This window comes from Ahaetulla prasina, chromosome 2 (genome assembly GCF_028640845.1).
Source record: "Ahaetulla prasina isolate Xishuangbanna chromosome 2, ASM2864084v1, whole genome shotgun sequence".
Taxonomy (NCBI): Eukaryota; Metazoa; Chordata; class Lepidosauria; order Squamata; family Colubridae; genus Ahaetulla; species Ahaetulla prasina.
Genome location: NC_080540.1, coordinates 82,204,839 through 82,219,206, shown reverse-complemented (window position 1 = coordinate 82,219,206; position 14,368 = coordinate 82,204,839). Strand labels below are relative to the sequence as shown.

Genomic DNA, 14,368 nt, shown 5'->3' with positions numbered 1-14,368 from the left:
GACTTTCTTGTTTTTTTCTTTGAAAATGTCTTGTTTCACATCCAAGAAGTTCTTTAGCTTCTTCAGTTCTTTATTAAAGAAGCTTCTTAGATAAGAAGCAAAACGTTTTCAAAGAAAAAAAACAAGAAAGCCCCGTTGCCTTCTGGAAAAAGCACCTTTGGCAAGCTGAACAAATTATTTGCTTCCATCTTCATAGGAGAAAGGTTGCGCAGTTCCCCGAGTCTGAGCTCCTATTCTGTTTTAGCCATATATTGATGAAGCAATATGCTAGGCCATACTGACAGGTTGACCATCAACAAATCACTGGGCCCTGATGACATTTACCCAAGTGTTGAGCTTAAAGTTGAGATTGTAGACCTAACTAAAATATGCAACCTATTTATACTTCTCCTCTGTAGTTGAGGATTGGCCAATATAACTCAATTTTAGAAAGGGCTTGTAGGGAGATCCAGGAAATTATAGATCTATAGCTTAATATAATTTCCAGGAAGATAGTGGAAACTGCTATTAGATAAAATAATCAAATATGTGGATAGGCCTTGCTCAAGGATACTCAACATGCTTCCTATTATCTACTATTAGTTTTTTGAGAGTGTTAACAAACATGTATAAGATAAGCCAATAGATAGCATCTACTTAGATTTAAAGAAAACCTTGATAGCCAAGGAATAAAAGACCTGATTCTCTTGTGGATAAGCAGTTGACTAAAAAATAGGAAAAGGAGTAAATCCTCATTTCTCATAATGGAGTTATGTAATTAGTGCTCTCCCCAATTCTGTTGTGGAATCAATACTTTTAACATTTTATGAATGACCTGGAATTGGTAACTTGTGGAATAACTTAACTTGGCTAGTGACACTAAATACTCTAGGTCGTTAAAAACAGTAATGGACTATGAAGAGCTCCTGAGGGCTCTTAAACATTTGAGGATTGGATGTCAAAATGTCAGATGTCTTTCAGTGTAAGCAAGAGTAAAGCAATACACATTGGTGCCAAAAATCCCAACTATCATACCAATAGAATCAGAGCTAGCAGAAAAATATTTTGCAGTAATAGTACTAACGAAGGGGTTAACACTGTTTATCTACTGCCAAAAAAGTCAATGGCATGTTAGAGACAATAAGAAACTATTTTTTTAAAAAGAGAAATGCCGATATCATAATGTCCTTATATAAATCAATGGTACAAATTGTACCTGGCAAACGGGTAGGGTAGGGTAGGGTAGGGTAGGCTCTCAGTGTACATACACACAACAAAGTGATAGGTCATAGATCATAAATCATAGTTACAATCATAGTGTCATTCTGGCCATTGCATCTCAGACAGGATATAGAGGAGCTTGAAATGGTTCAGAAAAAGGTAACATGGCTCTGTTGCCTTGTGTGGCGAATGCACACTTGTTCACAGCTGTCAAGTTCTCAGACTGGTGCCCTGAGAGCCTTCCCTTTGACTTTTAACTAATTTTAATAGTGTTTAATTATCCTTGCCTCCCTCTAAAATTTTAAAATGTATATACTGTTTTTATTTTTTAATATTTTATTCCACACTACCCAAACACTCTGAGAGAGATAGGCAGTTCATCAATCAATCAATCAATCAATCAATCAAGAGGCTGGAACAGCTACCCTGTGAGATAAAGGTAGCTTTTGGTCTAGAAAAAGATGAGATGAGAGGGGACATGATTGAGATGTCAAAATTATGCATGGTATACTATTTCCAAGATGGTGCCGACGAAGGCTGCCTCGGTGAAATGCTCTCTAATGATTTCTTTATTTTTAATTGTTCTCTGTGATTCACTACGGATTTCCTACTCACGAGACCATCTGCTAAAAATTAAGCAATATTTCTTTAAGGAGCAGCTTTCTTTGATCTCACCCCGGCCTGTCTTTACAAACACGGAGGAGATTCCAACACAGAAGGAGGCAATTCCCACGGAACCATGGATTACTAAAAAAACCAAACGACAGAAACGAAGGAAGAGAGGTAAACGATCTGGGATCTTAAACAGGCTTAGAAGTCGCATTAAAACTCCTCTGCCTTCAATTTTCCTAACAAATATACGCTCGCTTGCAAATAAGATGGATGAAATACTCCTCTTAAACAAATACTATTCTGATTTTCGCAATTCAGCAGTCCTATGCTTCTCTGAAACCTGGTTAAATGAATCAATTGAAAATAGCAGCCTGAACATTCCAGGGTTTCAGATTGAACGATCAGACAGGGTTCCAGAAACATCTGGTAAAAAGAAAGGCGGAGGCTTATGCCTATATATTAACAGCAACTGGTGTCAAGATTTTAAAATAATTTACAAATTCTGTGACAACAGTTTAGAGACTTTAATTATCAACTGCAATCAATACTATTCGCCTCATGAATTTTCCTCATTTCTTCTAATTGCTGTTTATGTCCCACCACAAGCCTGTGTAAACAAGGCATTACGAACTCTAGCTGACCAAATCATGGAGGCTGAAGCCAAACACCCTGATTCACTGGCCATTGTTTTGGGAGATCTAAACAAGGCAAACTTAAGGCAAGAGCTACCAAAATACTTTCAGCATGTCAATTGTCCCACCAGAGGCAAGAATACTCTAGACCATTGCTACACAACACTAAAAGATGCTTATCGGTCTTTACCACGTGCAGCTGTAGGACACTCTGATCATTGCATGATTCACCTTGTACCTGCTTATAGGCAAAACCACAAAACCAGCAATTAAATCAGTGAAGACCTGGATGGAGGAGGCAAAATTAAAGCTGCAGGCATGTTTTGACTGCACTGATTGGAATATCTTTGAAGATACCTCTGCAGACCTGGATGAACTCACAGATACTGTAACATCATATCTCAGCTTCTGTGAAGACCTATGTGTACCTACAAGAAACTTGCGAATATACAGTAACAACAAACCTTGGTTCACACCTAAACTTAAGCAGCTACGACATTCCAAAGAGGAAGCCTACAAAAAAGATGATAAAATGCTGTACAATCAGGCCAGAAATGCACTAACAAGGGAGATAAGAGCAGCAAAAAGAAGCTACTCTGAAAAGCTAAAGAATCAGTTTTCAGCAAATGAACCAGCAAACATGTGGAAAACTCTTAAAAATATCACCGGCTATGGCAAACCTCCTTCCCAGGCTGAAGGTAATCAACAACTGGCAGATGACCTGAATGAGTTTTACTGCAGGTTTGAAAGGAAACTACAGCCACCTATCTCCACAACCCCCATCTCAGACACACCAACAACAGCCAAGCCTCCTACAACTGACCCCATTTCATTGGGTTCACAACCCCTAGTGATCACAGAAAAGGAAGTGCAGGACCTATTTCACAGACAAAAGCCAGGAAAAGCTCCAGGCCCAGACAAGATAACTCCTTCTTGCTTAAAAGTCTGTGCTGACCAATTGGCCCCCATCTTCACCCATATTTTCAATAAATCACTAGAGATGTGCTATGTTCCTTCTTGCTTCAAAAGCTCTACCATCATCCCAGTGCCGAAGAAGCCCACCATCAAGGAACTGAATGACTACAGACCAGTTGCTTTAACATCTGTAGTCATGAAAACCTTTGAAAGGCTAGTGCTTTCCTACTTGAAAACCATCACGGATCCGCTGTTAGACCCCTTGCAATTTGCATACCGAGCAAATAGATCAACAGATGATGCTGTTAATATGGCTCTGCACTACATCCTACAACATCTTGAGTCTCCAAAGACCTATGCAAGGGTCCTTTTTGTAGACTTTAGTTCAGCATTCAATACCATCATTCCAGACATTCTTCTAACTAAGCTAAACCAGCTACAGGTACCGGAACAGACTTGTAAGTGGATCACAAGCTTCCTAACAAACAGGAAGCAGCAGGTGAAGCTAAGCAAGATCACATCAAATACCTGTACAATTAGCACAGGCCCCCCCTCCAAGGCTGTGTGCTCTCCCCACTTCTCTCTGTATACCAATGACTGCATCTCCAACGATCCATCTGTTAAGCTACTGAAGTTCGCAGATGACACAACAGTGATCAGTCTCATTCGAGACAATGACGAATCCGCATATAGACAAGAGGTCGAACGACTAGCCTTGTGGTGCAACCAAAACAATCTGGAACTGAACACACTCAAAACCGTAGAAATGGTGGTAGACTTTAGGAGAAACCCTTCCATACTTCCACCTCTCACAATACTAGACAACACAGTATCAACAGTAGAAATCTTTAAATTTTTAGGGTCTCTCATATCACAAGATCTAAAATGGACAGCTAACATCAAAAACATCATCAAAAAAGGACAACAAAGAATGTTCTTTCTGCGCCAACTCAGTAAGCTCAAACTGCCCAAGGAACTGCTGATCCAGTTCTACAGAGGAATTATTGAGTCTGTCATTTGCACCTCTATAACTGTCTGGTTCGGTTCTGCAACCCAACAAGAAAAGACACAGACTTCAGAGGATAATTAGAACTGCAGAAAAAATAATTGCTACCAATCTGCCTTCCATTGAGGACCTGTATACGGCACGAATCAAGAAGAGGGCCGTGAAAATATTTACAGATCCCTCACATCCAGGACATAAACTGTTTCAACTCCTACCCTCAAAACGATGCTATAGAGCACTGCACAACAGAACAACTAGACACAAGAACAGTTTTTTCCCGGAGGCCATCACTCTGCTAAACAAATAATTCCCTCAACACTGTCAAACTATTTACTAAATCTGCACTACTATTAATCTTCTCATCGTTCCCATCACCAATCTCTTTCCACTTATGACTATATGACTAACTTTGTTGCTGGCAATCCTTATTGATATATTGACCATCAATTGTGTTGTAAATGTTGTACCTTGATGAACGTATCTTTTCTTTTATGTACACTGAGAGCATATGCACCAAGACAAATTCCTTGTGTGTCCAATCACACTTGGCCAATAAAAATTCTATTCTATTCTATTCTATAAATAAACTAGACAACGATAAACTATGGTCTTTTGCTTTTTTCCAAAGTTTCCAACCTTACCTTTTTAGATGATTGGACTACAGTTCTAGTGGTTTTTTTTTTTTTATGAACTGGATTAACGTGGACCTTTTCAGTTGATTCAGATACAGGCTTGAGTGTGGAACCAAAACCACTGGTTCTTGTTGATGGCCTTGGATAGGATTAGGATAAGATCTCTTGGTGGCCTTTGATACTAGGAAGCATGCTGTTTTTCTGGCAGCATATTTGGGAGTAAGAGTTACTGTTCTTCATTAATTGTCCTCCCTAATAGTTTCAGTCACAGGTGATTTTGTTGACTGGAAAGTTATGGGGGTACTATGGCATAACAACATTAAAATAGGAATGGCATTGGCTACCATTTACCTAAGTTAGCTAACTTTAAAGCTATGGGTTAGAGCATGAATGTCTCAATGACAGTCTTTTCTGAATTGGGAAGATCGAGAATTATCTGTGAGAGGGGACTTGCTGATAGGTCCTACTGCCAAGGAAATGCTGTCTTTGGCTATCACAAGCTGAAGCTCACTTTATAATGGCTCCATTCCTTGGGAAGAGCTTACTCCTAGATATCTGGACCGTCTATTCCATATTATACTTTTTGGAAAGACATTTGGGGATAAATAAGTGTTAGTCCCAAATGACAGAACATCATATTGAATGATTATAATGTATTAATTTATTAATCTTAGTTTTTTATCATTGTATTAATACTGTAAATTGTTCCGTCTCTGGAAATAAAGCAACATAATAAGTTACAATGATAAAGTGTGCTAATTAGGAACGTATGTAACATTTCACTTCTAACTATTTCATGTGTGGAATTTCACAAAACTTCATTTTGAGTTTGAAACTGCTCCTTCAAGTGCAAATTGGGCACTTTCAAGGACTTTGGAAGTATTTCAAGTTTAAAACACTTCCACTATACTTGAGACAGACTATTTAACACTTGCAGTGGGGACCTTCAAAAAGATTTGTGGTCAAATAGAAACAATTGCATACCTGTATGCTAATGCTATCTAAATATTTTGGAGAAGGTCTGCTTTGTCCTCCTACAATAAAAATGCTCTCAAGTTGATAGCATTGAATATATTGTATTATTCTTTTTGTTAATATACATTAATATATTGTTACTATAAAGGTAGTCCTCAAATTACAATAGTTCATTTAGTGACATTTAAAATTACAAAAGCACTGAGAAAGTGACTGACGACAATTTTTCACACTTCACAACCATTGCAGCATCCCTAGGGTCACATGATCAAAATTCTAATGTTTGGCAATTGATTCATATTTATGACGATTGCAGTGTCTCAGGTTCATGTGATCATCTTTTGCGACTTTCTGATGAGCAAAGTCAATGGGGAAGCCAGATTCACTTAACTTAAGCACTACAGTGATTCACTTAATAATTCTGGCAAGAAAAGGGCTCAGTTGTGGTTATAAATTGAGGACTCTATAATATACCAACTAGGGAGCAACATTTAACTGACTAAGGATCTCAGAATAATTAAGTAGAGTCAAATCTGGTTAGTATTTGTGTGAGAAACTACCAAAAAGTTCCAGCGCTGTAGTTTATATTATTATAAACTACTATCCTGGAAGAAAGTAAAAGTAAATCACTTTCATACTGCTGCAGTGAATCTACACACATATGATCATGAAGTCGGTAGGAGTTGTAACTTAAAGAAGATGACACATTCTTAAATAGAATATTTATATGAATAGGATTTAAGCAAAATTCTAAATCACCGTCTTGGATTGGATCCCTTTAGCCTAGTTTATCTTAGATTTCTTGTAAGTTACAGTGTTCTTGATGATCATCAGTTAGGCTTCAAAATACATTTTTATCAGCATTTTATGTGAATATAATCTTTGTTTGACTTCAGTGAAAATTAAATTGACAACTCAAGTATTTGGGTAAAAAAGTTTGTTGAATAGGCCAAATGTTCATACAGAATACTACATCATAAACTAAAGTTTACAAACTAATGATACATATAACAAGCCATTTTTTTCTTCTCCCGTTCCTGGTGATTTTATCCAAGTTTTAGAAATATCTTTGCTTAAGTTATAAAAAAACCCATATATCTTCTAAGCAGCAGAGCTGTCATTCTTTATTAGGCTTTTTATGATATTCATCATGAATGTATTTAACATGTTTAAATGTTTTCCTTGCTTTTTTCTAAGAAAAGAAAAACTTTGAATTATAAGGCAATACCCTCTAAACAGTTCTTAAAAGTTGGTCTCGTATTACATTTCTGTGGCTGAATAAGGGATGAAAATATAAGATGCTAATTTGTTGGTAATGGTTTATTTCAGATGTTCCTTTTGGTGGGTCAAAGGCTGGTGTGGCTATTGAGCCAAAGAATTATTCAGTAAGTATAGGTTCTTTTCTCTACTTACAGGGCATGCTGACGTGGACATTTTTTAAAAAAAATTCAAATAACTTTATTAAGAATAACAACTTATTCAAACTACAAAAACATAGGATTGTGAAAAAAAAAAGACAAATAAAGAAAAATGTAAAAAAAAAGGAAAAAAAGAAGCAAGTCACCTCTTTATCCCAGCAAATAAAAACAATTTCAATAACTTATCGCCAACTCTTTAACACAACATATTCTATCTTCACCCCATGACTTATTTCTAGAAAACAAAATTCAAAAGCCTTGTCATTCATTCTTTGTCAGCAAAAGTCCAGAAAGGGAAACCAGTTATATCTAATTTTCTATTTCAGCCTTAATCAAATAAAGCTTAATTGAGTTTTGTGTCTGTAAAAGTCTGCTTCATGAGTATGAGCTTGATAGTATCCCTCAATTCCCAGAACTCAATTGAAAAGCGATTTGCAAAACAACAGTTTCTGCAGTCTGTTCAAGAAGAGCAGCTGTCTACAGCTATGTGGGTTATCTCAATGATCTCTCAGCTTCTGAGAATTTTTGCCAGTCCAGCCACAAATTTCCTTGTAAATGCAGACCTACCAGCAGGACATGAACTTGCCATGCCCCTGTCCCAAGGTCTTATGACGTACTGTAATTTTGAGGATGAATTGGTGCATTATAGAATTTGAATCAATGTATACGCATATCAGACAATCACTGTAAAAATGAAATTTGGAAGACCAAATATTAATTATTCTGTATAAAATAGAGAACAACCTAAGAAAAATGGAATCCTTTAGAATCTTATTTATCAACACCAAAGGTGACCCTGGATGGCAAACATGAATTAATATGAAAAATACATAGAAAAATATGTACAATATAAAAACCCTTATTAATAAATTATTTAATATTAATATTAATTATTTATTTAATATTAATTATTAATATTAATTAGGGGCCGTGGTAGCTCAGGCTGTAAGAAGCCTGTTATTAAAACACAGCAGCCTGCAATTACTGCAGGTTCAAGCCCGGCCCAAGGTTGACTCAGCCTTCCATCCTTTATAAGGTAGGTAAAATGAGGACCCAGATTGTTGGGGGGGCAATAAGTTGACTTTGTAAATATACAAATAGAATGAGACTATTGCCTTATACACTGTAAGCCGCCCTGAGTCTTCGGAGAAGGGTGGGATATAAATGTAAATAAAAAAAAAATATTAACAAAACAATAAAGCAAAAATACATATTGCAGGAGAGGATAAAAATGCCCACCTCTACAAGGGAGCCATCTGAGCAAGTCACCTTGGAGCCCCAAACCTGACAATGTAAGCAATACTTGAGGGCTTTTTTGGAATACGAAAGGGAAGATGCTAGTCTAATTTCAGAGAGAAGAATTCCATGAAGTGGGTGCCACAACAGAAAAATCTTGTCTTCCTGAGATGCACCAAGTGAAATTCCTGGCCAATGGTACCTACAATGTGCCTATGTAGTTTGCCAGATCTAGTGGGTAAGCTGATGTAACTGTTGAGAGATGGTCTCTTAGATAATCCAGTCCCATGTCATGAAATAAAGTATAAAACCAGTGCCTGGAATTGGACTCGGAAACAAACTGGCAACCAATGCAGCTTACAGACAGTTGTAACACATGCTGGTCTAGAATGCCATTGCATTTTGTACCACTGAAGCTTGTGGATACTCTTCAAGGTAGCCATATGTAGAGCGCATTGCAGTAGTTGATCTGGAGGTAACCAGGGCATGAATGATGTAAATAGGACCTACCAAGCCAATGGCTACAACTGGCACATCAGATGAAGCTGTGCAAAGGCCCTCCTATCCTCCTATCCATAACTGCCACCTGCTCCCTGAGTCATTAGCCTAGGATGATGATTGTTTGGGGGTGGGTGGATAGTGCAACCCCATCTATCCCCAAAGATGATGAAGTTCTGTAACTACACTAGTGAGCCACACTGCCCAAAGCCACTTAGTCTTACCAGGGTTCAGCTGAAACCTGTTGTTCCCCATCCAGACCCTCATGGCCTCCAGACATAGGGATAAGATATTAATGGCATCACTTAAATCTCTAGGGGTAGAAATATATGATTACCTCATCCCTTGGCTGTGAATGAGCACCTTGGAGAAAATAGTAAACCCCGTGGCAAACCACATAGTAGAGGCCAGGAGTGGGACCTCTCTTTCCCAACCAATACCAGTGTCAGGGTTCCAGAAAAACCTCTTCTGCATAAAAAAAATTCAGAAGCCATTGTTGTTCAGAGCTCTTTACTAGCATAAGGAAACTGGCACACGATGAGTGAAATTCCAAAACTGAACTTCCGGATTCTTTTCCCAGCTATACAAACCCCAGGAGTCCCACCCCCCTAACCCCTTTGCTGGTCACATGGTCCCACGTTCTCCCAGTTCATTCAAATATCTTTTTGCCACTCCTGCTGCAGATGTGAACACCATCCGTCCTTGACCGCTTGAAGAATGTTACCATACCCCTCAACCCCCCTTCTTCCCTTCAGGGGAAAAATGTGGCAGCGTCTGGAACCCTAAGGCTAGTATGGTTTCCAGGCCTGACAACCAAAGGGAATGGTTCCTGAAGGAAAAACGCAAACCAACACAATAGTGCATTCACCCTGCCGCCGCTCCTTTGAACTGGATTTATATTATTTCTTTACAATATATAAAAGGAATTTATATATTGAATTCCTATATATTGAATTTATATATTGAATTATATGTTAAAAGAATTGGCTGTTAAGGCAAAGTACTGATGCTGAAAGGTTTTTTGTCTTGTAGGATGCAGTTTATTCCTGAAAAAAATTGTAATGTAGATGTCATAGGTTTTTGTCACAATTAGCCTTTTGGCATACCTGATAGAGTCTATAATAATAACTGAATGTTGATATTCTCATACAGGAAAATGAACTGGAGCAAATAACAAAAAAATTCACATTGGAATTGGCGAAGAAAGGTTTTATAGGTGAGTTCATTTTTGTTTAAAAAAAAAAGTGATTGTTTCACAAGCTGCCCAAATATTATAAGAAGTTAAGAGATCATACTCCAATCTGTTGTCCTCTTATTATAGCAATAGCACTTAGACTTATATACCACTTCACAGTGCTTTACAGCCCTCTCTAAGCAGTTTGCAGAGTCAGCATATTGCCTCCAACAATCTGGCTCCTCATTTTACCCATCTTGGAAGGATGAAAGGCTGAGTCAACCTTGAGCCTGGTGAGATTTGAACTGCCAAATTGCAGGCAGCTGGCAGGCAACATTATGTCATTATATTGAATGATAAGACCCAGCATCCTCTGACTGAGTTTTACATAGTTATAAAAATATGAGCTAGAATAATGCCTGCCTTCTCTCTATAGATATCTGGCAACTAGATTGGTTTGAATTGACATTAAAATCTAATAATTTTATTGTTTAATTAGCACTATATCATATCATTTTGACAAGGATAGAAAAAGAATCAAATTTTGCAGAATTCTACTCCTTGTTAATATCCATTCTTAAGGAAAATCTGGTATTTTCCAGCATTATTGCCTAATTTAAAGAGCCTTAACCAAAATGCCCTCAAGAGCAGCATGGTGGCCTAGAGGTGAAGACGCTCACCTCCCATTTGGAAGGTTGAGAGTTCAGTCATAGAACTGGCAGATGTTTCTCTATCAGGAAGCAAAGAGAAAATATGTGTGAATTCCAAGTAGGCATCAGGAACGGCATCCAGTCAGTAAATACTCAGCTCTACTCAGTCGTCCTGACTCATCCTGAATAAAGGGATTTACAAGGTCATAAAACAAAAAAGGAAACCAATATGCTCTCAGTTCCTTTCCCTAATCTAGTGACTTTGTTGATTATCTTCCCTCCTCTCCTTAAACATTTGCGGAGGTTAACATGAAAATATATCCATATCTTGTTTTTAAGAGGTCTATTTTTTCCAGTCAGTCAACCTTTTTTTTCTGCTTACAATTTTTCTTCTCCTTTCTATTCTGGTGCAGTGTGTACTTTCAATTTCACCTCTGTTTATTTTGGTTCCATAATGATTATCACTGTGATGAACATATCTGGAGTGATTTTTTTAAAATAAAAAAACAATTTTGCTACTATGGCATTTCTAGGTCTTAGGATTTGGGATCAAGATCTGCGCTTACTAGTTCTGTTTTATTGCAATACTGTACTGCTTAATAACTAAAAATATGAATTTCAGCTTTATGTGTAACATTTACTGAACAAAGTAGAAATGTGACTGAATAAGATTTTAGTTGCCTAAGGATGGACTATAAGTATTCTATTTATTTCTAATTCTTCTTAGTTAAGAACAAGTGTGCAGTCTTATAGCTTTTTGCTTAGAAATATATTCATTTAAGTGGGACTTCTGACATGCTCATTTCTTTCCTTAGATTTATGCAAATAATATAATTTAGACTATTTTATATAAATTTTTAGTCCATTTCATATGTTCAATTCTCCTTTTTCAACCTTTATTAAAAATAATAAAGTTGCCATCCATCATTTACTGAACTTAGTGCTACAGTATTGCATAAACATATATAGGGTTGCATAGAAAATGCATAAATTAAACATATGTTCAATTTTATACATGCTTTTGTACACACACATATGCACAATTGATTGATTGATGTATTCTGGCAACATTTGTGATTTGTGCTAGAAGAGACCAGACAAAAAAATTGACTGCTGTACCTTTTTTTAATATGAGCAGGTCCTGGAATTGATGTAGCTGCTCCTGATATAAACACAGGAGAAAGGGAGATGTCCTGGATTGCTGATACATATGCCTGTACACTTGGACACAAGGTAAATTTAATTCTTTGGGCAAAAATAACCTTGCAGGTTGCTTCCTTCTCTGAAGGTTTGATTTAAAGGGAAGCTATAGGTTTGGCTGCATTACATTTTTTTCAAGTTTGTTCTCTTTAAGTGATAGCCACATATTTCAGGAGATGACCCAGTTCTCAGCTTTCTGGCCTTGGGAAAATAAATATTTAGTTGGCATAGTTATATACTGTTTCATATTGATAATTGCAGGATATCAACTCATATGCCTGTGTGACTGGGAAGCCCATAAGTCAGGGAGGAATCCATGGGCGTATATCAGCCACAGGCCGTGGAATTCTATATGGAATTGAAAACTACATCGACAATGCAACATATATGGATCTTATTGGCCTTAAAACTGGTTTCTCTGGTAAAACGTTTGTTTTGCAGGTAAATATAGTATTTAGGTGTGGTGGGATAGATATAATCTCATTATTACAGGTTACTGTTTGCAAGTCCATCCTTACAAATTGGGGCTGATACTGCATTTCAAAAGTGATAACATAGGCCAATTGGACTCAAATTGAGCTGGGATATTTGATTGTATTTATTAAAACAATATTGTAAAAATTTTGATATTTTATCTGACTCCAGATAATTTGTTTATAAATAGCCACATATTATGTACAGTATCATATAGATCATTTACTATGGTCACAAGCATTTTTGATGAAATTCATTATATGTGCATACACATGATTGCACCTGTACGCACACAGACATGGTGCTACTATCCCAAATTTATCCGCTGAAGATCTCTTCATTGAAAGTTGTGGACCATTATTTATCATGCTGATCAGGTGCAAGTTGTTGGATAGAAGCTAGGGCTGAGAGAGAAAGTGACTGGCACAAGGCCACCCAATTGGCTTCCATATCTAAGAGAGGAGTGGATCTGTCTGTCTATCTGTCTGTCTATGTGCCTACCTACCTAACTGAAACAGAAAACAGTGAGACTGAGAGAAAATGATTTGCTGTGATGGACGGAGGGAGGAAGGAAGGAAGGACCTGGGATAGTTGGAAATGGGGAGTTTTGGAGGGATATGCCAAAGGTTTGGGACATAAGCAAAGAAGAGGGACGGAGGGAAGGCACTGAGAATATCTAAGGTTAGGCAGACTTATTGAATCTAATCTACTGTACAAGTAGTCTTGTACACCTGTCTACCCTAGACAAGTTCAAATCACCAGGACCGGATGGATTACACCCCAAGGTTCTGAACGAACTGGCAGACGAGATCTCAGAACCACTGAACTATATCTTTCAAAGATCCGGGAGCACAGGGGAGCTGCCAGAGGACTGGAAAAGAGTGGATGTAGTTCCCATCTTCAAAAAAGGAAAAAAAACAGATCCAGGAAACTACAGACCTATCAGCCTGACCTCAATACTGGGGAAGATTCTGGAAAAGATAAGCAACGAATCATTGAACATCTAGAAACCAACAAAGTAATAACCCAAAGCCAACATGGTCTTGTCAAAAACAGATCATGCCAGACTAATCTTATTGCATTCTTTGCCAAAGTGACAAAATTAGTAGACCAGAGGAAGGCAGGCAGGAGATATCATTTACTTGGACTTCAGTAAAGCATTTGATAAAGTAGACCATAACCTACTACTAGATAAAGTAGAAAAATGTGGGTTATACAGCACCACCACCAGATAGATTCGTAACTAGCTGACCAACTGCACTCAGCATGTAGTCCTCAATGGAACTACATCCACATGGAGGGAAGTATGCAGTGGAGTATCCTAAGGCTAGGTTTTAGGCCCAGTACTCTACACCATCTTCATCAATGACTTGGACAAGGGGATAGATGGGGAACTCATCAGATTTGCAGATGACACCAAGCTGGCAGGAATAGCCAACACTCCAGAAGATAGGCTCAAGTTACAGAAGGATCCTGACAGACTTGAACATTGGGCGGTAACTAACAATGAAATTCAACAGTGAAAAAAGTAAGGTTCTATATTTAGGCAAAAAAACAAAACAAAATGCATAGGTACCGTATATGTGGTATCTTGCTCAATAGTAGTACCTGTGAGAGGGATCTTGGAGTCCTAGTGGACAGCCATTTAGATATGAGCCAGCAGTGTGCAGCAGCTGCTAAAAAAGCCAACACAGTTCTGGGCTGCATAAACAGAGGGATAGAATCAAGATCACGTGAAGTGTTAAT

General features: G+C 37.7%; 1 protein-coding gene across 1 annotated transcript in view; it reads left to right on the top strand.

The window, feature by feature from the left end:
• The window catches only part of LOC131192437 (glutamate dehydrogenase, mitochondrial-like), a 47,131-nt gene that overhangs the window by 7,574 nt on the left and 25,189 nt on the right, over positions 1–14,368 (top strand). Inside the window, exons 3-6 of the mRNA XM_058171583.1 lie at positions 7,302–7,357; positions 10,277–10,340; positions 12,087–12,181; positions 12,410–12,589. Of these exons, the coding sequence (XP_058027566.1) occupies positions 7,302–7,357; positions 10,277–10,340; positions 12,087–12,181; positions 12,410–12,589 (395 nt within the window). The remainder of the gene's footprint in view (positions 1–7,301; positions 7,358–10,276; positions 10,341–12,086; positions 12,182–12,409; positions 12,590–14,368) is intronic.